Below are 27850 nucleotides of genomic sequence, written 5' to 3'. Positions count from 1 at the left end.
AGGATGGAGAACCTCTGCTGGCATATCTCTGGCTGGGCCAGGATGAACAACTTTAGCTGGCATATCTCCCGCTGGACCAGTTAAGTCTGAGATCTGCAAATTCCAAACTCCACTCATCCTGACAGATCCTGAGTTTTGATTGCTCCCTAAGTTAGCAATGTATATTGTTAGTCATGAAGAACATGAGTGTGATGAACTCCATTAAGCCTGCAGTATAACTAATTTAATCTGGAGGTTCCAACCCAACGTTTCTTAATGGTGGTTAATGGGTGGTACAGCCATCATAGCAACAATAAAGAAGCACTGTGGACGCATTATTTGTTGTGGCTCACTGTATTTTTCAGCAGCAATTAAGTGCTTTGGGACAGAATGATTCATATGAGTGCGAGCAACGCAAGTGCAGTTTTGCAGAACTTCTTTAGTATATAATGGACAATTTCCAGCCGTGCCCATCTGTTAGTGGAATGGGGTGCCTCTTGCACAACAGAAGTCCTCCTCCCTCTCTTCCTTCTGTGTGCCCCACAGCTCTGTAGAGTTGGGGGCTCCTCTGGAAGTTTTTTTTTGGGGGGGGGGGCAAAGGGAACTGCATGAGGCAGGGTGGGGAAGTCCACTTCTGGGACACTCGATATCACTCATTGTGGAGTGGGGGGTTTAAAGCAGTGTTCATTTGAAAGATACCCAAGAACTATTTACTGAAGCATGATTATATAAACAAACAAACAAGCAAGCAGTATACACACAGTTTTTGATGCTGCAAGAGGTACTACTCAGGTGTGAGGCCCAAATGACAAGCTGAGATAAGTATATGCTGGTTTTGTACTGCATCATTCTTAAGCTTTTGCTATGTAATTTTCAAATGCTTCATAACCAATACAGTAAGGTAAAGGGTAAAGGGACCCCTGACCATTAGGTCCAGCCGTGACCGACTCTGGGGTTGCGGCACTCATCTCAATTTACTGGCCGAGGGAGCTGGGGTACAGCTTCCAGGTCATGTGGCCAGCATGACAAAGCCGCTTCTGGCAAACCAGAGCAGCCCACGGAAACACCGTTTACCTTCCCGCTGGAGCAGTACCTATTTATCTACTTGCACTGACGTGCTTTCGAACTGCTAGGTTGGCAGGAGCTGGGACCCAACAACGGGAGCTCACCCCATCGCAGGGATTCGAACCGCCAGCCTTCTGATCGACAAGTCCTAGGCTCTGTGGTTTAACCCACAGCATCCCCAACACATCCCCAACCAATACAGTAATTCTTACTTAAGAGCTGGAATGTTTCAGATCATTTCTGCTGCACCCACAACATTACATGTTTATGATACGGCAGAAAGAGATTATCCACTGCTTGTCAGAAGAAGAAGAAATCAAGATGGGGTTAATTAACATGCCAGATTACAAGATGATAGGAATACCTTTCTTGGGTCATCAGACAATCAATTTCAAGCAGTCCTGCTAAATACTGTAAAATCAGATAATCAATTTGTCTCCAGAAAATTTGATTGTATTATTCAAGAAAGCTCTTTATAGCAAACTCACAGAGCAGATATAGTTCATACCCATCACAAAACAAGAGGCACAGCAAGCTATGTATATTCTATGAACACATATTTTGAGACGTCTGGCTTTCTGGGAGATTTCTTACCAAAGTCATTTACTGCTTTAGGGATGATTAATGCCTGTTAAAAATATTACAAACACACATACAGAGTCTTAAAGCCCTAGCAAGTTTTATTATAGCATAAGGTTCCATGGACTAGAGCCCATTTCATCTGAATGGCATCTGATTAACTTGCAGACATACGCGGCAAGAAAACATGTTAGTTTTTAAAGTGCCCATGAGACTTTTTCTTTGCCACAACAGACTGCAGCTACACCTATATGGAAATGATCCTGTATCAGTTATAGATCGTGTCATTTGCTAGTTGCTAGGTCTCTGCAGAGCAAAGTTGGACAGGGCAATCCTATGTTAGCAATGAGATTGTTCTAAATGTCAGGTTTGTTTTGCAATGTGACGGAGCAGACCCTTGGGTCTATGCTGACACCACCAGTGCTCTCTTCTTTGTCACTAGGAAAGTACATTAGCTGATCTCAAGAGAGCAACTATTCTTTCTGTGCCTGACTTCTGACTTCACAGCATTCCAAAACCTAACCTTGAAACTTATTTTTAAAATCATCCATTTCAAATTTCTCTGTGCAATGACAGCCACTCCAAAAAAAAAGATGATAGTTGAAGTTGATGCATGTGCAAAGGAAGGTCAGCTTAAAAAAATTAAAAAAAATGTTGATTTCATAGATTTCTAAAGCTTTGGTTGTTCACTTCAGTTTGACAAATAAATCCCACAATATGACAAATGAATCCAAAAACATATAGACACTGCATGAATCCAAAACGTTTTTAAAGTTTACGTGGTTGAGGCACTTTTACAAGAATTACAAGAATACCTAATTTGATGGTACGGTTCCCTTGAAAGCCTTGTAAGCAACATTCACACTGAGAATGCTCTTGCTCAAATGAATTCATTGAAAGAAAATGCATCTGAAAGTGAAGTTCTGTTCTGGGAAGTGACTGCTATGAATGGCATCATGGGGTTCTACTTTTACAGTCTTTCAGTGATTTCTGTATCTGTTTACTGTATAACTCTCTCTCTCTCTCTCTCTCTCTCACACACACACACACACACACACACACACACACACAGAGAGAGAGAGAGAGACAGACAGAGAGAGAGAGAGAGAGAGAGAGAGAGAGAGAGACAGCACCCCAGCAGTGCAGGAAAATGAGCCTGGGATTTGCTATTCAAGCTATGAACTTTCTCCACTAATTATAACTAATCAAGTCACCCCAGAACTGGCCCTACTGAACATCTTCCAAGATAATAATGCCCACTCACATTTTAAAGAGCTCATAACCCACCTACTCTCAGCAGCCAGAAGCATCATAGCCAGACACTGGAGAGACCTGTCAGGAGTAAGTATGAACCAATGGTATCAAATAGTATGGGAAACAACCTTACTAGAAAAACTAACCAATAAACTGAAACTGGCACAGGGACAAAGAGAAAATGCCTTCACCGCAATATGGTTCTCCTTTATCACATACGTACATAGCCCAACAAGACAACAAGAATTCGCCGACAGCATACGAATCAATATGGCTTAAAGGTAAAGGGACCCCTGACCATTAGGTCCAGTTGCAGACAACTCTAGGGATGTGGCGCTTGTTAAGTTGTGGGTTGACATAGCAGGCGACACAGCGATTTCTCCAAGCAGCTCTTTATTTTGTAAGCTGGAACAGAACTAACTGAGGAGGCTCAGTCAGCCTGCTTATATAGAGCTCCAGAACAATGTAACTGTTGCCATTTTCTAAAACTATCCAATCACTGGACATCACTTTTCGATCCTTCATTTGCATACAAAACTATCCAATCACTGAACGTCACTTTTCAATCCTTCATTTGCATAACTATCTACAGTATCCCCCTGCTGGCCCAGGGTGACTTCAGTACATAACAGCGCTCCTCTCGCTCTTCTGGCCAAGGAAGTCAGCATACAGCTGACAGCATACAGCGTACAGCATACGGAAGCGTACAGCTTCCGGGTCATGTGACCAGCATGACTAAGCCGCTTCTGGCAAAACCAGAGCAGCACACTGGTTTACCTGACCCAAAAATCCACCCCCTCACACATATAAACAAATCTCACTACAGTCAACCAAAGACAACCAACCACACCCTAGGCCACCCCCAAACACTCTCACCTCCAAGGAAATATAACAAGCAAATAGAAAGAGAACCCACACAAGTGGCGCTGACACAAAACCCCACACTTACACTAAGCAGAAGACTAGAAGCATAACCACCCCACTCACCATTCCTCCCTCCCCCTCTTTTCTTCCCAACCTAATACTGCATGCAACACAAATGTCTCACAACAAATGAAACGGATCTTAAAAAATACAACTTGAAAAAAGAGACAATGCACATATTTTTGTAAATATTTTTTTTAAGTTCATATATATATATGAACTGCACTGTGCAATAAATTTGCTCATTGTAGGCTTTTGTCTTGCTGCCCACTGTAACACTGTCAGAAGTTAGCAACACTAGAGAGAGGTCTGGATGTCCCTACTTAATGCTAGGGAAGAAGATATGATCCAGAGGGTTACAAGCAAAGCTGAAATTAATTCTTACTCATACACAGAATGTTATCTTGCAAATTTCCTACTTCTCCCATTGAAATTTCAAAAATGAAATTTAGGCACAGAACACTTAATTCGCCACAGAATCTTGAAGTAAGTTCGAAACTTTCCAATCACTTCTTGGTTACTTTTTATTTTTAAGGGTCATTTGTTAAATTCCCTTAGCTGTCAACTGTCTAACAACAGCAGTAATGGCATTATGATATTGGTTGCTTTATTTTCAATCACTTCCCTAGTGATCCATAACATAGAATTTGCTTTCTTCTCAGCTGCTGCACACTGGGCCAACAATCTTAATGGAGCTAACCATTGTGTCCCCAAAGACTCATTCCCAGTAAGTCACAACCAGTTCATATTTTATTAGCAGATATGTGAAATTAGGATTTCCTGCTCAGTGCACAACACTTTACACCAAACCCACCAAGTGTCCCTATTTTCCAGGGACATCCCTGATTTAGAGAAGCCATTCCTGGTTTCTGATTTGATCCCAAAATGTCCTGTTTTCCCTTAGAATGTCCCTATTTTCATTGAAGAAATGTTGGAGGGTATGGAATTGTCCAAACCCCGAGCCATCTGAAGGCAATATTGTATAGGGAAGTTTCTTTTTTTAAAAAAAATATGTTTATGGTTTTATTATGTTTTTATATATGTTAGAAGCTGCCCAGAGTGCTGGGCAATCCAACAAGTTGTGTAGGGTGTAAATAGTAAAATTATGATTATGGAATGGGACGTCCCTATTGTCATTGGAGAAATGTTGGAGGGTATGCTTTACATTTGCTTACACTGAATTGCATTTGCCATTTTAATCCCCATTCATCAAATTTGGAAATATTATTTTTAGGGCTCAGCTCTCCTCTTTTCTCTCTCTGACAGGCTTGCATAGGAGAACTTCCTGGTTCATTTTGCCCTTAAATGGAGGGGGGGTATTGGGTTGTTGTTACTTTTTTATTATGTATTTTATGGTTTTATATTTTGAGTTTATTCTGTGAACCACCCTGAGACCTGTGGGTACAGGGCGGTATATAAATTCAACCAATCAAGTTTATGGCTTTAGGTTTGCAGAAGTCCTCATTTCTACTTTTTATTATTTAACAGCAGATACCAAAACAGACATTTTTCCCCCAACATTGTCATTCTATGAGGCTCCTTGGCCTCAAGCTTTCTGGCATTAAAAAATTATTCTTTTCAAACAGCCATGCAACATATAAACATCCATTTGAGTAAGAAAAACCTCATTTGTAACTGAGAAGAAGCTCAGAATGCTTTTTCTGTATTGCAGGTGCCATCTTAGCTCACATTACAGGAAGATTGAATTGACATTTTAAAGATTTTGACAAGGTAATTTAAACTATGGAATTTAATGGCAAGACCCATCTGCTAAGATTACTCTGCCCTATTCACACAGTAGCCCTGTCTTGATTGCTGTCCTGCCACTGACAGCGAGGGCGGCACACCTGCAATGAGAAGGAGAAATCTACAATACAGCAGTTTATTCTTTACAATACAACAAAAGGTCCATAGCTGGCTACAGGCTAGGAAGAGAATCAACCACAGTGCTGGTCATCTGCATACTATCCATGGCTTTTTCCTGTAGGACTAATTGCAATCATTAACAGATCTCAACAGGTTTACCATACCCATTGAGTCAATCACCCATCTCCTACTACCCTCCTGAGAAAAACCCCACCCCACCCTTCCACTATATATAAGGGTCTGGTGACTTCTCTTTCAGTGTTTCTGAAGACGTGGCATGCACACAAAAGCTTATACCCAGAACAAACTTAGTTGGTCTCTAAGGTGCTACTGGACAATTTTTAAATTTCTTTTGAGTGCTGGGAGCATATCAGATAAGCTCAATCAGTAGCAGGCATGCCGAGTCGGAAAAGAATTTGGGAGGACTGATGTCGCTCATGACATCACGTCCGGGCATCATGCACAATGTCATCACACACAACATCTGGACTTGTGGTCTTCTTGCTGCCATGGGCCACAGAACCACAGGCCGCTTCCCCTCCATAGAAGGAGGAGGAGGAGCCTTTGCAGACCCCTATGGCTGCACTTCTAGAAGCTGCCAATGTACTTCTAGGAGCGCACTTCCAGCACTGGGTTCTTGAAGTACGGTTGCAGCCTGGCAGTCCTGTGCCTTCAAAACCTGTGCGTCAGAAATCTAGCCACTGTTCACCTCACAGATACCTTCCACTCCTCTCAAAGCATTTTTAATTAATTTCTTGTGGTTTCTTTTCCCTGTCTCCTTTCTCATCTATTCTAACCTCTTGCCCTACCTGACCTGCCAACTCTTCAAGGCTGAGGCCTGGTCTGTGAGGATCTCACCTAGAAACAACAGACTTCTATACTTCCACAGGCTAAGGAGGGCCAGTCCAGAAACCATTCTCTAGCAACAACAGAACAAACAAATCCATTGACTATCGCTGACCACAAAATGTCTTTTTAAATAAAAACTGCAAACGAGTTACACTACTATTAGAAAAAACACACAGCAGATACTCCCCTTGACCAAGCAAAAGACATTTCCCAAAAAAGATGCTGTATAAATGAAGAAATTCACCTGGGAAAACCACCCTGGCAAAGCTGTAGGGGACAATATGTGCAGCACCTGTCAAAATGCCAGAGTGTCATAAACTGGCAGGACAATGGGAAGGAGGAAGAGAATCCCATCGAGGGGTGTAGCTGGGACTGGGCCAAACCAGGGCAAGCAGGGGAAGGAGAAGCTGGTGTAGGAAGTACTCACAGGGTAATGTAGGATGGCGAGGAGGTGGGGGTCAATACACAGGAACCAGAACAGCAGGACCCTTTGCCAGAGCCAGAGGGGCCCCTGTCCCCACAAACACGGCAGGCTCTGAGGCATAGAGAGCAGCAGGAGTGGCGCTCTAGAAGGCTGAGGCAGGCAAAGGCTCCCAGCTGGCCAGATGGAGCTCGTTAGCTCTGGGAGGAGGTGTGTGATTCCTCAGCTGAAGGAGGCTTGGAACAGGTGAGGGTCACATGCTTCATCAAGCCCAGATGCTGCAGTCAGCATACAATGCATAAAAGGGAAGCAGAGCAGAGGTGCTGGGTCTGTTCAACTGCCTATGTTGATGGATCTTGACTTGGATGCTCCTGGGTCTCTAGGGTTTGACTCTGGACTGCATCTTGACTGCTGGACTTGGCTTACTTGGATGGACACTGGACTGTGCTTCTTGACCTCTGGACTTTGCTTGTGTGGATTGACCTCACTCCCCACCCCCCAACTTTGAACTTGGCATACTGACTTTCTGCTAGGTAGCTCTAGTTCATGACAGTCACTCATCAAATATTTAACTTAATAATAATTTTATTATTTATACCCCACCCATCTGGCTGGGTTTCCCCAGCCATTCTAGATGGCTTCCAGCAAAATATAAAAAATAATAAAATGTTAAACATAAAAAACTTTCCAGTACAGGTCTGCCTTCAGATGTCTTCTAAAACTTGTTCGAAAGAAGCCACCTCTTAAACCCTAAATTCACCATCAACTATCCTCAATCTTTCATTTCCTATACTGCCAAGTTTCAGATCAGTCAACTGAACCATTTTCTAACCTTAAACCCTATAACTTATTCCCCACCCCCACCCCACCGATTCTTCGTTATAATGATGGAATGCAATTCAGCCAACTCACTCTTAACAGACAGCAGTCACTATGTTTCTATATATAATTCAGCAATTAACCTGTTTGATTAATTTATCAGTGCATAAACTGCAATCTCAGTTTCATAAAGATTTTGAGAACGGGACTCACCTAATGAGAATATCATACTACTTAATTGAAAAAAGAAATGCCATTTTACTCCTTTATTTTATTTGCATACATGCCAAGCTCAGTTGGAGGACAGGAAAGGAATGTCAGAACTAGTTCTTCAGCAAGCTAATAAATAAAGTCCAGCTTGTAAATTAAATAGTCAAGTCCAGTCATGCATTCAACTCTCACTTATGGCTTAATAATATTCTCCTTCTTTTAAGTAAACTTGTATAATATGACTGCCTTTCTATTGCAGGATATAGGTTGCCACATACCCTCTGACATTTCTCTGATGAAAATAGGGACACCCCACCCCATAATGATAATTTTACTATTAATACTTCACACATCTTACTGGATTGCCCCAGCCCCTCTGGGCCGCTTCCAACATATATAAAAGCATAATAAAACATTAAACATTTAAAAAACTTCCTTATGCAAGATTGCTCAGGGATTGGATTTAGATGGCTCAGGGATTGGATAACTCCATACCCTCCAACATTTTTCCAATGAAAGTAGGGATATCCTAAGGAAAAGTGGGACATTCTAGGATTAAATCAGAAACTAAGATGGCTTCCCTAAATCAGGGACGTCCCTAGAAAATAGGGACACTTGGGGGGTCTGTTACCACCACTGAGATCTCAAAAGTTATAATTTAGAATTAGCTTTTAATGATTTGACTAATGTTTGTAGTTGCTGAGAGAAATGTTCAAAAGCTTGAAGGAAATTTTCCAGTTAAAAGAAATAAATGCACAAAGAAGGCTCTGAGTTTGTAAGGAAGGACACACATAAGCTGAAAACCTGTTTTTGTAAGCAGCTCACCATCCGCAGAAGCACAGATAAATGCAGGTGAACTGGTTGTTCAAAGAAAAACAACCTGGATCTTCAAATCCAATATTAATTGCATGAAAATAGTTAAATGACTGAATGAAGACAGTTATAATTCACTCAAATACAGGTTGTAAACAAAAACCAAACAGGTGAATATTTATGAATACTTCATTATGTTTTATTCAGTGGTCTATTCATTTGGAGCATATAATGCATTTCTAGAAAATGCTTTGCATGCTTAAACCTCAAGGTTCAAACCACAGCATCCTCCAGTAAAGGACTTCATTAAATCCTAACATTTACTGTTAAATGTGGTGAACCATCATGTGCTACCAAAACAAGTCTTCAGACACAATAATTTCTGGTGAATTTCATGGCCATTTCCTTCATTTAATTTGAGGATAAATAAACTAGGTTTGTCTTTCTTACCTCAGGACTTGTACATAGCAGGGAGTCATTCAACCAAACATACAGAGGAAAACTCACTCAGAACTGTAGAGCCAATCAGGACACATGCTACATCAGCAGAGATTGTGTCCCCATGCCGGGTTGCTAAGCAACACCTCCACCCATCTCCTCCTTGGCTAGTTGACTTTAATACAAACAAAATTAACCCTTAACTTACAAATTGACTGATCTCTGGTGTTGCACTTCCAGCAAGTGCCGCTTGTACATTTTCCATGACCATCTGGTTTGTCAGTGAGGCAAACAGGATGCTGGCCTAAATAGGCCTTTGGTCTGATCCAGCAAGGTGTTCTTTATGCTATGTTCTTAAGGCAGGTCCCTACTCTAAAGTGCTTGGAATCTATATACTGTACTGAATGTCAAGAAAAAGAAAAGAGGAGTACAAAGAAACAAGTGGTGAATGCTAGTAAATTCAAATCTACTGGAAGAAGGGCTGCAAAAGATCAGTCTGTTGGTTTTATGACTCTGTTTTAAAGACTTGAATGCTTGCAGCAATAGACAGTGTTCCAATTAAAGCTGTCAATCTCCCCCCTTGCTTTTCATATCTTAAGGGACTGACCTGGCAGCTACACTCAGGAAATTTATTTATTGACACCGGGGAGAAATGGTATTTCTTCCTTTCATGAAGTGGCTATTGTTGTTTCCACTCCCCGCTTGTTTTTGTTAGTGGTTTTTTTATGGGACAGGAGGGAGAGTGGTGATAAGTAATGTGAAGACTGTGGAATGACAAATAATTTGAAGACTGTGCCCATACACTCGGGTTTTCGCTGCAAAATCATCCTCCTCCCATCCCCCTGTGCAAATGCTTCCTCGCCTTTTCTCCGATACAGGTTTTGCTATGCAATCTCTGGCTCTCAGCATGCATCGTGTAATGTTGAAATAGCCACCTGCTGGTAGATCAATGATATGAAACATTCTGCCCTAGAACAAGAGGAGCTGGACATTAAATAAAAATATTTGCAAAGCTCACGCAGGGAAGGAGAGAAATCAGGTCGGTGCTTCTTAGCTTCCGTTGAGTTTTTAAATGGTCGCATGGAAAGCTCAGGAATACTATTGATGAGCTGAGAAGAAAGGAAGAGGCCTTACTAGACTCATCAGAGGCTAATCTAACCCAGCTTCCTTCTTCCCACCTCAGTCAGCCAGCTCTTATGGGAAGACCAGCAGCAAAGCATGTTCTCCTTCATGGAAAGCACGTGTTGTGGTGGGGTCTGCTGAGCCACCCCTCTGTTACCAGGCAGGGTCTCTAAAGATGGCCTGGGGCAGTGATTGGTTCACTGGGTTGCTGGGGTAAAAGTTATGTTGCAATTTTGGTGAGAGGGGTAAAATGTTTAAATACTCTGCACACAGCCTGGAGCTTTTTCTTTGCTGCGTGCAACAGATCACCTGGAGCACTTGGACCGTCTGGAGGACGGTGGAGCAATCTTCTCATTGTCTGGTTACATTTCTTTATTTTCCCCTTCTTTTTAATCGTCTCTAGTCCCTTAATTAATTTGATTCCCCTTTTTTCTGTTTGATTTCCCACCCCACCCCTTACCCTGCCCTTTGGGAAGATTCTCCCTGTACCTGTGAGCGCTGCCTGTGCATAATCCTCCTTGGCTTGCCTTTCCCAATAGGGAGAGAGCCCCCATTAGGGGCTTTCTTTTGCAAAAAGGTTTTCCCCATTTTCGCCTGTTTAATTGTGGGGCTAGCCAGGGCTGTTCCTCAGCAACTAGGTGTGAAGCTATCCTGCTCCGATTAACTGGCATTCAATGGCATACTGCTCCTGAAATGGTGATTCCTTTTAGTTAACATGGGGAATAACCACTCATCAAGAGGGCTGGTGGACCAGAAGGCAGGGAGACACCAATGGTAGGTGGAGCCAGAGTCAATGTGATGCAGAGGCAACTAATTCCAGTTTTGTCCCCAATTCCATATTTTTTTAATATATTTTGTGTTACCCAATGACAATCAATTTCATTGGATAGCCAGGTGGTCTAGGATTGCAGGTGGGGGTGCTCTGGCCATTCTTTTAAACTATCCAATTTGAATAAAATACAGTGGTACCTCGGGTTACATACGCTTCAGGTTACAGACTCCGCTAACCCAGAAATATTACCTTGGGTTAAGAACTTTGCTTCAGGATGAGAACAGAAATTGTGCTCTGGCGGCACGACGGCAGCAGAAAGCCCCATTAGCTAAAGTGGTGCTTCAGGTTAAGAACAGTTTCAGGTTAAGAACCAACCTCCAGAACGAATTAAGTACTTAACCCGAGGTACCACTGTATTGGGAAGGGGCAGGTGAGCCCTGTCCTGAATAATTGATCGTAACATGCGGCACATGCACTTGCAATACCCATCAACGTTGGGAGGCAGCTCCCTCAAATATTTTATTGGGGGTGGGGCTAAAAGGACCTCAGCCCCTAAAGTTGGCTCCTACGGAACCATGCATACATTTTGTAAACTTCTATCATGTATCCTGCCTGATAGTGCCATCCTATGCATGTCTTCTCAGAACCAAGCGCCGCTGAACATCACAGGTGTAGCTGAAATCTTTGCCCCACCCCATACTAAAAAGGGGGAAGCTCACAGGTGAGACCCTACTTTGTGTGGGATAAGGGTTAAGGTACAAACTTGACAGAGGGCTTGGTTTTTCTTTTTCTTTCTACCTTTCCTTTCTGTTTTATTTTTATCTCGTTTAGTTTGGCTTTTATTGTATTCTATGTTGAAAACTTTCCCAAAAAATTGATTATATAAAAAGAACCTCAAAATCCTTTAATAAAGACCCATTCTCTTATCTAGTAGCTGCTAAGTTTTTCTGCAGTCTTTGGTGAGAGACAGATAAAGGTTTTTGGTTTCACGGGGAAGTAATGATGGGAATTCTCAAGGCTTGCAATGGCAAGATGTCTTAAGTCAGGAAAAGATAGCTTGACATCCATCAAATCTTAAAAGCTGATGATGTTTATTCATTGTTACCAATATTTTCCCCAGTCTGGACATAGTCTCTGAAGACAGATCAGAAAGCTATAAGAAAAGCTGAAGACGGTGATGAATCTTTGCCATTTTCAATTAAAATGAATTCTGAGTTAAGCATGCACAGGCAAAGCATTCAGATAGGAAAGAAGAGCTTTGGCAAACCCGGGTGCTCCCTAACACCAGCCTTTGCCCAACCCCGTGCCCTCCAGCTGTTTTGAACTATAGGCTACAGTTCCCATCAGCCCGAGCCAGGATAGACGCATGATGCTGGGGCTGATGAGAGTCCGGCTTTGCTGGCTGGGGCTGGCAGGAAATGTCATCCAAAACAGCTGGGGGATACCAGATTGAGAATGTTTATCTAATACAAACATCCTTTCACACCTGTTCAAAGAGTTTGAACTTCCACTGCTGTTTTGGCGCTAGTTTTTCTTTCTAATAAGTTCTTGATTCCAGGTCTTGTAGCCAATCACTATGTAATAATAGCACTGAAAGTGAGTAGAGCTAATTCAGAGTACACCACACTGCCACTTAAGTCAAGTGAAATAAACGCTGAATTAGCTTTATTTGCTCTCATTAATGTCACCAACTCTGATAGGCTACATGACAAGTGTGTCACTTGTTCCTAGGAAAAAGAAGGCCTCGCTGGAAAGGAAAATCCCTGCTGCTGTCTACCTAAAGTACTAATAAAGGGGAGTATGCATTGAACACTTTTACTCCCTTGAGCCTCCCTAAAAATAGAGATCCATTTCTCCTTGGGAAGATTACAGAGATGTTAAGGCCCTGCCCAGCACTCTTTTGAGCCATGATTTTATTCTATTTTTTGATGATTTTATATCTACAGCCACCCACTCATAAAACACAACAGGCATACATCAATTAATACATTCAAGCCTAATATTTGCAAAGTAGATTTATCATGGTAGTATACAAAAAGAAAAAGAATGCATTACATGCTCTGCATGCTACAATTCAGCACACATCCTTGTACTCATCCTCGCACCTTGCTGTTATGCATCACTTGGTATGCAAGCTCACGTTCTGCTCAAAAGCACCCAGGAAAAGGAAGGTGGCATATGTGTTATTTGACACAGAAACAACAATAGAATGGACCAGGAGTTCAAGGACAGAGCCCGCAATTCAGCATTTCATGGTTTTGCTCAGTTTAATACATATATTGCCCAGTTGTTATTCACATCATACTTAAACCCACTGAAGCAATAAAGGAGCTTTAGGAACAGTGCCTCTGCTTAGGAAACAGTCATATATTTTGCCCCCACTTCCCAGTAAATGTTACTTTATGGAATCTACCCACATTTTCAGTTCAGCATCAACATATCTGTTCAGTCTGATGTGGTGCTGGGCACACCTAAAATTGCTAAAATGAATAGGGTAAGGCTTGGCTGTCTACATAGGACTGGTGGTTAGGTTAAAATATTTCTACATTATCTGCAGTGCACATGCAAATTATAAAAGCCTCCCGTTTGTCACTGGAGGATGTTTGCATACATTATTTAATGGTTTCAATATTTTGAAAGACCCAGACAACCAGCAGCCACCTGTGTGCCCCTGAATCATAAACCACAGCAGAAGACTTGATGGGTTTCACCAGGGCTGGGGGGAAAACACAATAGAATTCCTGATCACAATAGAATTCCAGATCACAGAAAAGTGAACAAGCTGGAGTCCATGCTGTGAAGAAGTCCTTGTTTTAGATGACAAACACGCAAAAAGATGAACATGAGTAGACTATAAATTATAATATGCACCTGTCATTCTCAACCATTTTGAATACTATTTTGCACTGGAAAATATGATGGTGATTGGAGGCATTGAGAAAAGGCCTTTATTATGGTCAGAACACCACCTGATCAAGGCACATGAGCCCATAATCAAGGGGATCAAGAAAATCACCCCACATCACGCCTGCCATCTTTAGTTTTGGTCTCATGGGTCTCTACCAGTAGAAGAAGATGACTTTTGCAAATGGGACAGAGCATGCATCTCCCATGGTGTTGGTGGCAGCATGTTGTTGTTGTTGTTGTTGTTGTTGTTGTTCACTTCGAGTCACCTTGTTCCAGGCTCTTCTGAACAGTTTGCGTTTATTAGGCCCTGAAGATGCACTCTCATTTCCTTATTATAGCTTTGCATGATTCTTTGCTGATAAATTTGCTCAGTTGTACTCAGACATAAGTGTGATAGTTTAATCAGAGTTTATACTAGAGTGCCACATATCTGGATCACTTTCATTCCATCCCTCTCAATGATACTGACAAACAGAAGAGTAGCGATGCCGGGGGTATATCTCACTGCAATTTATTGTCTAGGCTCTGCTTCGTGTTCAAAAGAATTGCCCTCATCACATTGACTCGATTATTTTGTAACCCCTAGGATCTATTACAGTGATGGGTTTTGTGAAGGGTGGCCATATGCCCTCCTTTACAGTGGGCAATCCTCTGTTTGCTAGTTCTGTGTTTGAAGGATTCTTCTATTTGAATGGCTCTCCTGTCCAATTCCAGTTCAAAGATAAAGGGAGGGAGAGGAGGGAAGTTGCCCATCAACAAGTAGCAGATCAATAGAAGACCAAGCAGGCATGCAGGTCACCCCACTATGATATGTATTGTATTGTTTGTTCCTGTGAACTCTACTTTGTGTCCTAGGCATGACCCTGGAGTCAGACTTCAGTTCTTCAGGGGACGATGCTGCGGATTCAGAGTGGGAAGAGAAATTGTCAGAGCAAATCCCAGAAGCCCCAACCTACCAGAAACACATCCACAGGAAGAGCCTATGGTGCCAGTGCTCCTCTGGTTTGAGGACGTTGTGTTGCTCTCCTCTAAACTACACTTGAGAATCTCCAGTGGAACCACAGTCTTACCCACTCTGTTGGAGTACGGTAAGTGTTTGCTTGAAAAGACTGGGCCCCTTTGTATGAAGAAGGAACTCTCAGCGCTCATCCACTTTACCTTTTGTCCCGCTTTTTCCAGGCAGAGGTCCATGTCCAAGCGTGTTGTCTTGTTTTGTTTTCTTTGCCCCAAACTTCCCTAACAAAAATGCACTCTTTGAAGCTGAACTGGAGCAAACATCTCTTCGGGTTTTCTGTGGATTGACATTCTCTGATTGAACTTTAGAGAGTGAGTTTTCACAGGAAAATTTCTGGAGCAAAAGAAAATGACATTTGGATATGGGTTTTCAGACCCTCTGTGTCCCTATTTTCCAGGGACAGTCCTGGATTTACAGAAGCCATCCTGGTTTCTGATTTAATCCCAGAATGTCCCGCTTTTCCTTAGGACATCCCTATTTCCATCAGAAAAATGTTGCTGAGTATGAGCTTTAAATCACAGACTGTGTCTGGAAAGAGCAGAGGGAAGAAAGCGTGGATAAGCCCTAAGCAGGGCTAGCTACAGCTCATAAACAAAGCTCAGTTTGAGAGTAACTCCTGCTGAAGCAAAACCTAAGGTTTATTCTCATGCACTATCCAAGACAGAGTCCTGCATGAAGCTGTCTCACCTCTACAGTATGTCTGCAATGCAAGCTAGTTGAAAACAAATGTAAAAGTTTAATTACATTTATTTCCCATGTTCCTTTTTTTGTTATGTTTTTCTCATTTGTTTTCAGTATAAAACAAATGAAAAACCAATATGCATATGAATGCACACTCTTCAATTCCATCCTGATACTTCTTTCTCGGGCCAACATGAGCATGCAGGGCAGGCACCAGTCTCTTGATTCCTCCATGACATTTGCTGCTGCCACTGCCATCTGCTCCATAGTGTTGAGACTGATTGTTCTCTCTCTCTGAGGAAGTGCTCCTTTCTTCTAGCATTTCCCCGGTACGCCCTCATTTTTTCACACCAGTTGGTTCCCATTTAACAGCTTCCTGTGGGAGCATGTTCACTGGCACCAGGAGCACATGACCCCAGATACCCAGCAGCCACTTTCTGCAAAGTGGTAACTTTCTGGAACTTTTCCTGAAGTCCCTTTTAACTCAGCATGTTGGTTCTACCTTCCTCACTTAACTACCTTGCTTTCCACAGAGCATTTTGCCAGATATCAGCTCTCACTTGAGTGGGAATTTATGTTAAAATCATACCTAGTAATATATGTATGTATGTTTAAAAGGTTGCATGAGCTTTTGCTTGCTGTTCATTACATCATCGCTACAGCTAAATTTGATCAGCTATGTAATGGCAACTGTATTACTAGGAAACCCAATTTTTATTTTTATTGTTGCTAAAGTAGTATACGGGCATGAAAGAAGCAAACTGGGTTGCAAAACACCTTGGAGACCTCTAAAACACTTTTTTGGAACCAAAAAAAAGTTTGCCCCAAGCTTGTGGTTCAACCTGGCAATATTCTGCCATACTAAATGAATTCCAGCATAAATTTCTTTGTGTGTGTTCTGGCTCCGCCCCCCCCCCTCCGGCATTTAAGAAACTTGACAGTGGGCATGCAATGAGAAATGGCCCACATGTAAGGTGAGCAGCCTTTGTGAACTCATCTGACAACAATCACAGGAGGAAGCTGAAGTGTGAGCCTGTCTCTATAATGGATATAACCAGCAGCCATTTCTGTGGTCATTTTTCTCTAGCATTCATAGTCAAATATCTGCCTAGTGCATAGTAACATTTACCTATGCATGATGTATTTCAAAAATGTACCAGGCCTACTCACATGAATGGGGCAGAGGCTATGTGAACCATTCATATATATACAATTTTTCAGGAACACAAAACGGCACAGATGTCAAATTAAAAATAAAAAAGTGTCTGAGGTGTACACAATAATTCTTCCCTGTTTTCCCCTATTGGGATGCCTTGTATTGCATCCTTTGCAGATGCACATCCTTTTTAACATGGCAGAATAGCCTAGTTATTCTTGCCTCTAAACGTTTTGCCCTCTTATTTTCCCAGTGAGTCCACTATCACAGAGGAGACAAATGCTTCTGTCATAATATACCAAACAGTGGTAATACGGGCTGCATCCAGGAACCCTGAAGCATCCTTACTCCTTCCTTTGGGATGATGTCACCACCCATAGATTGAGAGAGGCTGATGGGATCAATCTTCTGTAAGGATGTAGATATCAAATTACGTGGCATGTGCCACGTGGCATGTGATTACGTGGCATGTGCAGGTCTCTATGCACCCAATTCATTCCTGCCTACTCCTCTTCACATCCATTTCCTCTACGCTACCACATCGCTGAAGATATGCATTCTATGTCTCTTCCTCCAACAAGCGCGATTTCATCTCTCTTTCTACCAGCCAGGAAGAGTCACTATCTCCTAATCTTAACCAAACACCACTGGGAGTTTTGTTGAAATGATGTTTGTGAAGACATTTAGAAGGTTCAGTTTGTAATGCAAGACTATCTCACTGCTTCAGTGTTTTCTCCAGCTCCAGAATCTGCTTGCAGTCTGCATATCTGACACTTGTTTATGCCAAGAAGTACTCAGACACAAGTTTATTGAACTTGCAGCACTGCTATTCAGGAAAATCATAGGATGAAATTAAGGTGATATCCCAGCATACAGTTGTTTCCGGAGTTTTCCTGGGTGAATCATAGGAGAAGAGAAGGACATGACCAGTGACGTGTGCTGTTGTGTCAAACCCATCCACAGATGTGAATGAAATTTAGTGTGACATGATGCTATATTGATCAAAAAGCTGCATTTCCATTGCGCAAGTGGTAATGCAGTGTACGAGGAATGTTAGAAACTGTGGTAGAAGCCCTTGCATTATAAGCAGGAAAACTAATGCAATAATTTCCACATCTGAAAGCGCCCTGAATTAAGACATAAATGAAATAATGAAGAGATGAGTAGAAATGCCACTAAGGAGAAACTAAGCTGGAAGAATAGGATTCAAAGTTTTTGCTGCAGCCAAGGCCACTGAGCTTCCCGGATACATGGACCTCACATGAAGAGAGTCCTCTTCTAGTGATTGCTTTGAAAGCAGCATAGTGTCATTTAGTCTCATTGGCCTTTAGGAATCCTAGATAAGGCTAGAATTCTCCAGTTTCTGCTGCTTTTGGGTGGCAAAAATTTCTGCCAAGGTTTCTTATAGAGTTGCAGCTTCCTCTGCTGGGTTTCACCAGGATGTGTGGCCAGGGACAGGGGTGGGGGGAAGCCTCACATTGTTTCCCAACAGCCACACTTCCCAGAATGCCTCAGGAGCCATGTGGTGCAATGTGGAGTTGCTCCCAAGTCATTCCAGGCAGTGCAGATGGCACAAAATGGTGGAGAGAGAGAGATAGAGATAGAGAGAGAGAGAGAGAGAGAGAGAGAGAGAGAGAGAGAAAGCCTTTTACTGTAGTGAGTGGCATTAGTAAGGTAGAAAAGCTGGAGAAAATGGAAACGGCTTAGCCATTTTGTAAAGTTAAGCAAGGTAAACAGCAATCTCTTCCAAACATTTCAGATAAATTTCTCCCATCCCCTATGATTTTTCAGGAGAGATTTGTTCTGCACCTGCCCACTCATTGAATGGCCAAAAAAGAATTTTTCAGACATTCTGGCAGAGCTGTAAGCCTAACTGGGAGTGACTGCCCCATATATCAATGCTGCAGGTTGTTCAGTTGCCTGAGCGACAGGAATTATTCCCCCCGTCTCTTATTCCTGAAGTCCTTATATTTCACTCGTCTCTGCTATTATTTCATGTTCCTGGCTGTGGCTAGTCTCTTCATGTGCCCTGTGCCTCTTGCATTCCTGCACCTTCATGAGTTCCTGACCCTGGTGTACTGTCTGTGTGCATTCCCGCTTCTGATGTTCCTTTTTCCCTCTGGGTCCCATATCTCTTGTATGCTACTAGCCATGATGGATATGCTCTGCCTCCACAGTAATGCTTCTAGATACCAGTTGCTGGAAACCTCAAGAGGGGAGAGTGCTGCTTGTGGGTTTCCCATAGGTATCTGGTTGGCCACTGTGAGAAAAGTATGCTGGACTAGATGAGCCATTGGCTTGATCCAGCAGGTGATTCTCATGTTCTTATGCCAAGTCTCTTGCAAGTTCCAGGCTACATAGTATTTTTAGCCTTGCCTTACCTTCTCTTCTCGTTCCTGACCTTATATTTCCTCATGATTTGAGAAGGGCTGGACTCTCCCTGAATGGACAGGTCCATACTCTGGGATTACTCCTGGGTTCCAGATTGTTGCTGAGGCTTCTGTGGATAGGAGTGCTTCGATCCAATTTAGGCTGGTTCACCAGCCATCCCTAGACCAAGATAACGTGGCCTCAGTTGTCCATGACCTCCAGCCTGGACTACTGTAATGCACTCTATGTGGGGTTGCCCTTGAAGATGGTACAGGTGCTGCAGCTTGTGCAGAATGAAGCTGTCAGGTTGGTAAGTGGGACAACCCAATGGGACCATGTATTATCTATCGGCCATGAAAGGGTTGTACCGGCTGCCTGCCAGTGAGCTACCAGGCCCAATACCCACTGTGTGTAGTGCTGTGCAAAGCCCTAAATGACTTGGGTTGCGACCCAAGTACCTGAAAGAGCACTCTTTTCAGTAGCAACCATCTTGAGCCCTACAATTTGTAGGGAAACCCCTGGTGTTGCTGCGCAGTTGTGTCTTCTCAGTCCCTCACATTCACCTAGGTATTTATGGCTGAAAGATACAGTTCCTGGAAACCTTGACATGATTAGCTAGCAGAGTACATGTCCTATATGCTTTTGAATGTTTTGTTTTATTTTTAATTCAAAGTTTTGCCACCTTTGTGTCTGCTACCATGAACATGATATACATTTAATAAATAAAAATTAAAAAGGAATAAACCCAGTCAACAGGGAACCAGAATATGAACTCTGGCTCAGGAAGATGAGATGGAGGGATAGAAAAGATGCAGGTGCTGCTTAGATTTCTTCAGCAATTTTTGAACATTCTGCACACATCTGTTCTGCTTTCACGTTGAGCACCTTTTTGATTTTTCGGCATCGTATCTTGTAATCAATCACCTGGCAGTTGACAAAACCACCCAGTCTCTTTCTGTCTTTGCAGCAGCTTCTACTTAATCTGCTAAGTTTGCAACATTATGCCATTTAAGTTACTGTTCGGTTTTTCCACTGCTGGTTCCCTCCCCACTCCTTCACATATATATTAACCAATTTTACATTTCCACTCCACCAAAGAAGCTGTTTCACACAAGTGAGCCATATCCATATTTACCTCATGTTTCTGTACCCAGGACAGAAGGCATAAAGAAAAGAAAATGGCCAACTTTCCTGTAGTTATCATCCTTCGGGCCTCCATGACATGGAAACCAGTAAAGTACAGTTCCTCCACATACCAACAGAATCACATTATGGGCTTCAGGCCATGTGGGTAGAGCCACACACTACCTTCACCAGCACTGCCCCAGTTTCAGGAAACATGACTCCTCATTTATCCCAGCAGCATGGGAAGGAGTAATGCTGCAGTAGCTTCTGTGATGTCTTCCAGATACAGGACTCCCATTATCCCTGGCTATTGGCTATGTTGTCCAGGGCTGCTGGGAGTTGAAGTCCAACAACTTCTGGAAGACTACAGCCTCTTTGTCCCTCTCCTGGCCTAGCTCTTCACTCCTTCAAAGCCCACAATGAAAGGAGGAAATCCAAACCTGGGACAGGTTCGGCATTGCCTCCTTTGTAAAACCCTCCCTGCTAGTTTGAATTATAATATCCCACAGAAATCTATAACATGCTGAAATCATGCCAGAAATTTAATAAGGAAATGGTTTTTAAAGCAATACAGCTAGAATTTGAAGGGGGGAAAGAGAGAAAAAAAGACAGGAGACCGATTAGCAGAAATTAGCAGATGGAAGGATAGGAGAGAAAGCCAAGTTAAAGCTCATTTTTAGACTCACAGAAATGGGAAATATAATATGCACAGTACATGAACTATGGAACTCAGGACTTCTGTTCTTCCTTTTCCTGCTCTACCCTTAGTTTTTCAAGCCCAACAATACCTAAGGAGTTACACTCACTTCTCTGTCTCAAGGCACCATCCAAGATCAAATGGAACATTTTCATACATGGCGCTCAGAAGCAGTTGAGCTTCTGTCTTGCTATTTACATTAAAGTGCCAGGGAAAGAGAAAGGGCAAAGTGATTTATAAGGAAAATGAGCATTTTGGCCAATGCAGGGTTTACATAGGCATGACAAATTGATCGCCGTTCTTGCTTCAGAGCAGAACTACGTGTTATAAGAAGTATGAGTTTGCTGCCAAAAAAGAGCAGTCCCCTCCCTTGCAGAGTTCTCTTCCTTGATAACATGCTGAAGAAAATTGCCCCACAGCCTGATGTTTTCATACGACCGTTCACCAACCCAGTGATCTCCAGTTATTTATGAGCACAACTCACACCGAGCCCAGCCAGCACAAAAACATCTGGAGGGCATCAGGTTGGCTGGGATTTGAAGCCATGGGTTGCACCCACTGCAAGTTCTACTCAAAGTAGACCCACTGAAATGAATGGACCTAAGTTACTTGTGTCCATTAATTTCAATGAGTCTACTCTGAGTAAGATCAGCATTGGCTGCACCCCCATATCAATACCAGGCACTACGTTTTTCTCTCTCTTTAAAAAAATATACCAGGTACATTTTCAAACACTCTCTTCTAAGTGAAAGGCATGGTAGCATTTTTGCATAATTCTGCAGAGCTACAGAGAGTAGAAGCAAAGCTCTAAAGCACCTTTCATGGTTGCCTTTATATGAAAAGAACACAAGCAAAAGAACACGGAAGCCAGAACCAATGGCTTCACTTTGGTTTTGATGTGCATAACCCTGGCAATTTGAGAGTCAGAACACACACCTGCAGAAATCTCTTATGCAGAGAATAATGCCTGCACAGTGACATTGTGAGGCCCATGAAATCAGAGAAGGGCTACGGATGAAGCTGAAATCCTAGAATTGCGGCAACACCTTTGAGTCAATAAAGAACATGACTGCGAAGGTGGTTTTTTTATTATTATTTAAACAAAATCACTTTCTCCTCTCGTCAGAGTAATAATCCTGACCTTGATCTCCCATAATTAGCTAAAGGCATTCATTTACTTTACATTTCAAGGTCCTGCTCTCACAGCAAAATAATTGTTATAACAGTGACATTTGAAATGGAATGGAAACCCCATGCATGCAGATTAAGTGTTTGTGATTCTCTGGCTGTCTGGGGTCTCAGGGTGTGGATAATACCTTTTGCAGTATCTCAAAAGTGTAATGAAATATTTTGCCAAATGGTAAGATGTTGAACTATGTGTGGCCCATTAAAGTAATACAACCATCAAGGATGGCAGGATTGGTAGTCCATAATATCGGGAAGGCACCATGTTGGGTACCACTGTAGAAGGTGTTTGTATATATGCTTCTTGCATATGAATGTCTCTATAAACTTTTTATTGCCTCTATAAACGATATTCTTGTTGCAGGCATTCCGCACACATGCTTCAGTATAGACCAACAAAAAATGCCAAGGAATTAACAGGACAATCCTATCCAATTCAGAAGTAAGTCACACTGAGCTCATTGGGACATACTCCCAAATAAGTGAGTTTAAGATTTCAGCCTAAGTGCCATGGGAGGAATTCAACAACATGATAAGGTTATTGGTCCATCAGGGCAAGCCTTTTGGCTTGCCAGGTGGAACAATCCCCACCCTTCTCCCCCTGCTGCATGCTATTCCAGGGGTCCTTCCAACCCCAACCCCAAGCCAAATGTCAGGGGACGTAGTGGTCATGGGGGGAAGCCACATTGTGCAAGTGGAAGTCCTTGCTCAGAGCTTCCACTGACAGGACTCATTAGTTGAATCCCACTCCATAAATCAATAGGAGGGTTTCCCCCCCCTCCCCCGCAAATTATTTTCTGTACAGGAAAAAAAGAAATGGAGGTACACAAAACAGTGAAAGAGAACAAACAACCAAAAGAAATAATTTTAGTTTGATTTGTAGACATCCTATTCATGACAGAGTTTTCACAAGTTATTTCAAACCACCATCAGCTGAATTAATTCATAAAGAAGAGATTATTACAGAACCACTTACACTTTTACTCCTGACATATAAAGTATTTGAGTTCTTGCTCATGTTGCTGCACTTGCTGATCCTGAATGGGCTTTATCTGCAGATGTTCCGTCTCCTGCCCATTCAAAGTCCTGCGGACGGAAGAGAAATATTCTGTTGTTATTTCACACAACCCAAAATTATGCTGTGCTCTCTTAGAACACAAAAGCAATGGTGGAGCAACAATCCATAGGTCCTTCGGAATGCAAGGATCTCCACACACAGACAACAGACACACACATGGCAAATAAACGTCGATGGTGCTTTCAACATTGATAAGTGTAGATAGGTCACTAAAAAATCTAGACAGTATTCTTTACCCTAGATTTGTTTGGACAATTTCACATTCCCCTCTCTCTTTAGAACTTCACTCTCAACTACAGTTGCGGGCTTATTTTTGATCTAATGCAGTATGTGAAAAGACTTCACAATATTCCATAATTTTGTAGATAACCAATTGTCTCATAGAAACACACAGCTACCATATCTTGCTATCTTGTATCACGTTACTTTATGTGCTTGTGGCATATTATTGCACTCTATTGTATATTTTGTATTTATATGGTGTTCACCACTTGGTGGGTGGGGAATTTGGATTGAACAGTGGTACAGAAATGAAGAAATTGTCAACAGCGGCTGATGCCCATTAGAACTGGTGGGGTACTGACAGGAGCAAGCCAGCACTAAATCACACAAGCAAACTGGAGTTTACTCTTTATTAACAAAACAAGATCTGCACAGGAGTCTCAGGCCTAATGAGCACAACAACTCAGATGTTGCTCCCAAGAAGCAGTTGCCAAGAATAAAGGTCCCCATCTCCCCACAGCCAGCTAAGTCTCCTCCCTTGCAGGTCCCTCCCCCAAGGAATTGGAGACTGTGCCTGCATGTCTATCTTTGCTTCTCCCACTCCATGCCTCTTCTGGTTCTGGGAGATGAGGGGGAAAGGAGTTTGTTGCAGCAGAAGGGGTAGTCAACCCTGCCTCTTCACAAACCTGATTCATCTGTGTCTCTTTGCCTCTCCCCTGTCCTGCTTCGGCTTCTCCCTCTGATTCTGGACTTCTCTCTGCCACAGACTCTCCCAGCTCACTAAGCCCTGTTACCCCTTCTGCTTCCGACACCTCCTCTTCCCAGTCTTCTCCTTCTGACCACTCATCATTGTCCCACCACCAATCCCTGGGCTCTGAGCCTTCTTCCCTTGGTGGGTCCTCAGCTGGTTCCTCCCACCATTCCTCTGCATCCAACCAGTCCATGACAGACAAAAGACAGGGATCCCAACAGCTGTTGGAGCCAGAGCCAATGGCAGACAGAGCCAACTAATTCTAGTTTCGTCCCCATCCTTCTTCTCACTGAGTTTTACAAGGGCAACACTGAGACTAAGGAGAAGGAAGCTGACAGGTAGGGCATCACCTGGACTGGATTCAAGTAAGAAGGCAGGCAGGTGGGGGTCTGGCTGAGGACAGATTGGGTTTGGTGGGGCACTGTCCTAATGAACCAGCCTTCAATGGAAATTATGCACCCTGCATTTCTTTAAATATACACTGTAGAAGAGGGGAACAACCTGCTCCTCTACCATGCAGGTGGAGTCAATGTTCAGTAAATGCATGGCCCAGCATGTTCACAGAAAACCTGATGCACTGTGGAATTGCCAGGATTACCTGGACATGTTCACAGGTATGTGAATATGATGCATCCTTCTTTTAAAAACTAAAAAAACCTGGGATGAATTCATGGATATCTGTAGACTATGAAAGCTGCACAAAAACCAGATAGCCAACTATCCCCCCTTCAAAAGCAAAGTGAATGCATTCTGGTTGGCTCAGTTTAGCCTATGAGCAGTCCAGTGAGTCTGGGCCAAAGGCACACTGAAGACAAACATCTCAATTATTTTAAAAGGTACACAGCAATCAAGAATGGCAGATTATTTGTGCATTGCTGAATAATTCACCCACATCTTATGCCTGCCATTTAAGGCTAGATGCTGGATGTCATTTCACATTGTTAATCTTAAAGCACAGCTCTTCTGCAGCAACTGGCATGGAGAGAACCACTTGCTCCAAATTGCTCGACATGCCTTGCCTGAGTCATCCATTGACTAGTGTTGGGTTTGGCAGGATCTGATATATGCTTTCTTTAAATCTCAGCTGGAAATGCCATTTACAGGCATTTGATTTCTCTAGCACATCAGGAACAAGCTGCAAGGGGTGGAGAAGATCATAGCGTTCTACACACCAATAAAAATTACAAGTGAAAAAGTCTTGGTCATACACAACTTACAGTTAAGCGAGTTATTAAAGGAAGAAATGGATCTGCCTCACGCGAACGCCATTGCAGATTCTAGCAATGATGAGGGCTCACTCATATTCTTATTACAGCCCATTAATAGCCGGCAGCAGGAACTAACATCCAAATCCAGCTCTGAATTATGTTAAGTAAAAAGTGAGCAGGGCTACAAGCAAACTGCTTAGTCAATAAAACCAGATTTATTTGTTGTAAACAGAAGAAAAAGTCTGAAAGGTGCTCCAATTCCGCATGTCACATTCGAGTACACTTTTGTCGTCTCAAATCTAAAAGCAAAAGCAGGAGGAAAGGAAACATCCTGGCCTTGTTTGCCGGGATATATTTCCTACCCCCACCCACCTAATGAAGTGCATCACTAGAAAATATGCTATTCTAGGCAGGTTCTTCAAAGTGTTTGCTCCCGAGAAATCTCCTGCTTTATATTCTTGTCACAGTCCGATGATAGTCAAGGTCAAATTGCTAATCCAAGCTGAGGGACTATAAAGGCAACACCATTTCTATGCCAAAGTTGTTGTATAGTTTATATTATTGAAAATAAACGGCAAACCTTATGCATTTAAATTATGCCTCTCTCCATAGGGAAAGGGAGTTCATGATCTTTAAAAAACACACACAGTGTCGCAACAATTGAAAACGGTCATGACGGAAACCAGCTGTTTGCATGCTTCAGAAACTAAGCATGAAATTGGTTGCTTATTATAGAAAGAGAGACCAGACTGAAGACAGATTAAGCGAGGTGGGGGTGCTTTTATCATCTTCCTTTAGGGTAAAGTTTGTTTGACAACTAAATGGCACACACACACACAAAATAATGGGTCTTCATTCTTTGTACAAATGTTACTGATGGCTTCTGGGGGAGGGGGGCCAAAAGGCCACATCTTAGCACGGCAGTGCATATTGATTGCACAGGAGATATAATTCCGTTTCAACATGTGTTTTACAATCTCCGAGTTGCGTGGCTAATCTTCTTATTTTATTAGAGCTAAAATAAAACAGATTGTAACTTAGAAAATACATATTATTACAACTGAATGGCAGTCATACATAGTTCGAAGCAGAGGGGGTGTGGAACGTGCAACAATTTTTGCGGACTGGTTTTGTGTTGTGCTGACTGAAAATCTCTCTAGGCTCTTTTGGATACTTGGATAGTTGAATAAGCTCATTTAATGACCAGTATTAGGTGTGGGGTTTTTTACAAAAATGTTGCTGTCTAGAAATAGAAATGCAGGGCACACCTACATGGCCGGCTGTACAAAACACGAATCTAGCTAACAAAGGAGAGTCAGGCGAAATCAAGGATTTGCCAACACTCTGGGACCTCAGGTGCAAAAATATATTGAGCAGCCCTTGACTGAAGCTACCCTGTACATCTGTGCTTTGGGTCCAATAAGCTCCCTAGCTGTCAGGTTCAAATGTGCCTCCCCATTTGCCAAGGCTCCCTTATATTTCATTATTCAGAAGCCAGCTGTAAATAGGATTGCAACAAGGTTTATAGGCGTTTCAGCAAAACCCTAAGGTTAATGAGTGCCACTTGTTTACTTGAACAGTTTCCCACATTTTGACTCAGCTTGCAACATCCACATAAATACAAGTTTCATTAAAAACCACACAGTATTCCTGCTTGCTTTTAGCATTAACTGATAAAATGCTTATCTGCCAATTCCTTATCGGCTGCTATCTTCAAGATCTGTCATTAGAAAAACAAACCTCATTCTTGGTTTTATGGTTTAATGCTAATCCCCTTTTGTGTTCAGAGGCCTGGGACTCTTTAGGAATGAGAACTTGGAGCTCATACGATGCTTATTAGGTAGCAGCTCCTTCCTTGCCATATGCAGGCAGGTGTTTTTCCTGCCAGAATTCCCTTTTGCCCATCTGCCTAGTTGTAAGTCCTGGGAGGAGTAGTCTATGCTTAGCACAGAATGTTCTGGAATCCTGGTCTGGATCAAGGAATGGAACTGCCCTAAATATTACATTCTGCCCAAGTGCCTTAACATCATGAGAGACCTCCACTGTACAAATTGCAAAAACTAAGCACATAACACACTGGAAGCCAGTTTCACGTTACTTTATTGATGCTGCCTCGCTGGCATATAAAGTGTTTAGTCACAAGAGAGAGAAAGCTGAAATTTTAGGCAAATAATAATGTATATAATTCAAAGATAATAAAATATATGAGGAGCTGGTGTAACATAGCTGCTAAGACTCTGAGCGATGAATCAGCAAGTCTCTGCTTCAAATTTCACCACTGTGGTTGACTCATTTAGCAGCCTTAAGCAAACTCCTCTCTCTTTTAGCCTTAGTAATATGAGAG

General features: G+C 42.5%; 1 protein-coding gene across 3 annotated transcripts in view; it reads right to left on the bottom strand.

The window, feature by feature from the left end:
• PDE4D (phosphodiesterase 4D) overlaps nt 1-27850 on the bottom strand; it is a gene marked incomplete at its 3' end in the record, with an annotated part of 612406 nt that overhangs the window by 498911 nt on the left and 85645 nt on the right. For all 3 annotated transcript variants that reach the window (XM_083403908.1, XM_083403906.1, XM_083403907.1), the window contains exon 2: nt 23224-23333. In XM_083403908.1, the coding sequence (XP_083260034.1) occupies nt 23224-23265 (42 nt within the window). In that variant the 5' untranslated portion in view covers nt 23266-23333. The remainder of the gene's footprint in view (nt 1-23223; nt 23334-27850) is intronic.

The sequence above is a fragment of the Podarcis tiliguerta genome, assembly GCF_965153285.1.
Source record: "Podarcis tiliguerta genome assembly, chromosome: 11".
In the NCBI taxonomy this organism is placed as follows: domain Eukaryota; kingdom Metazoa; phylum Chordata; class Lepidosauria; order Squamata; family Lacertidae; genus Podarcis; species Podarcis tiliguerta.
This window is presented reverse-complemented; position numbering and strand designations above follow the sequence as displayed.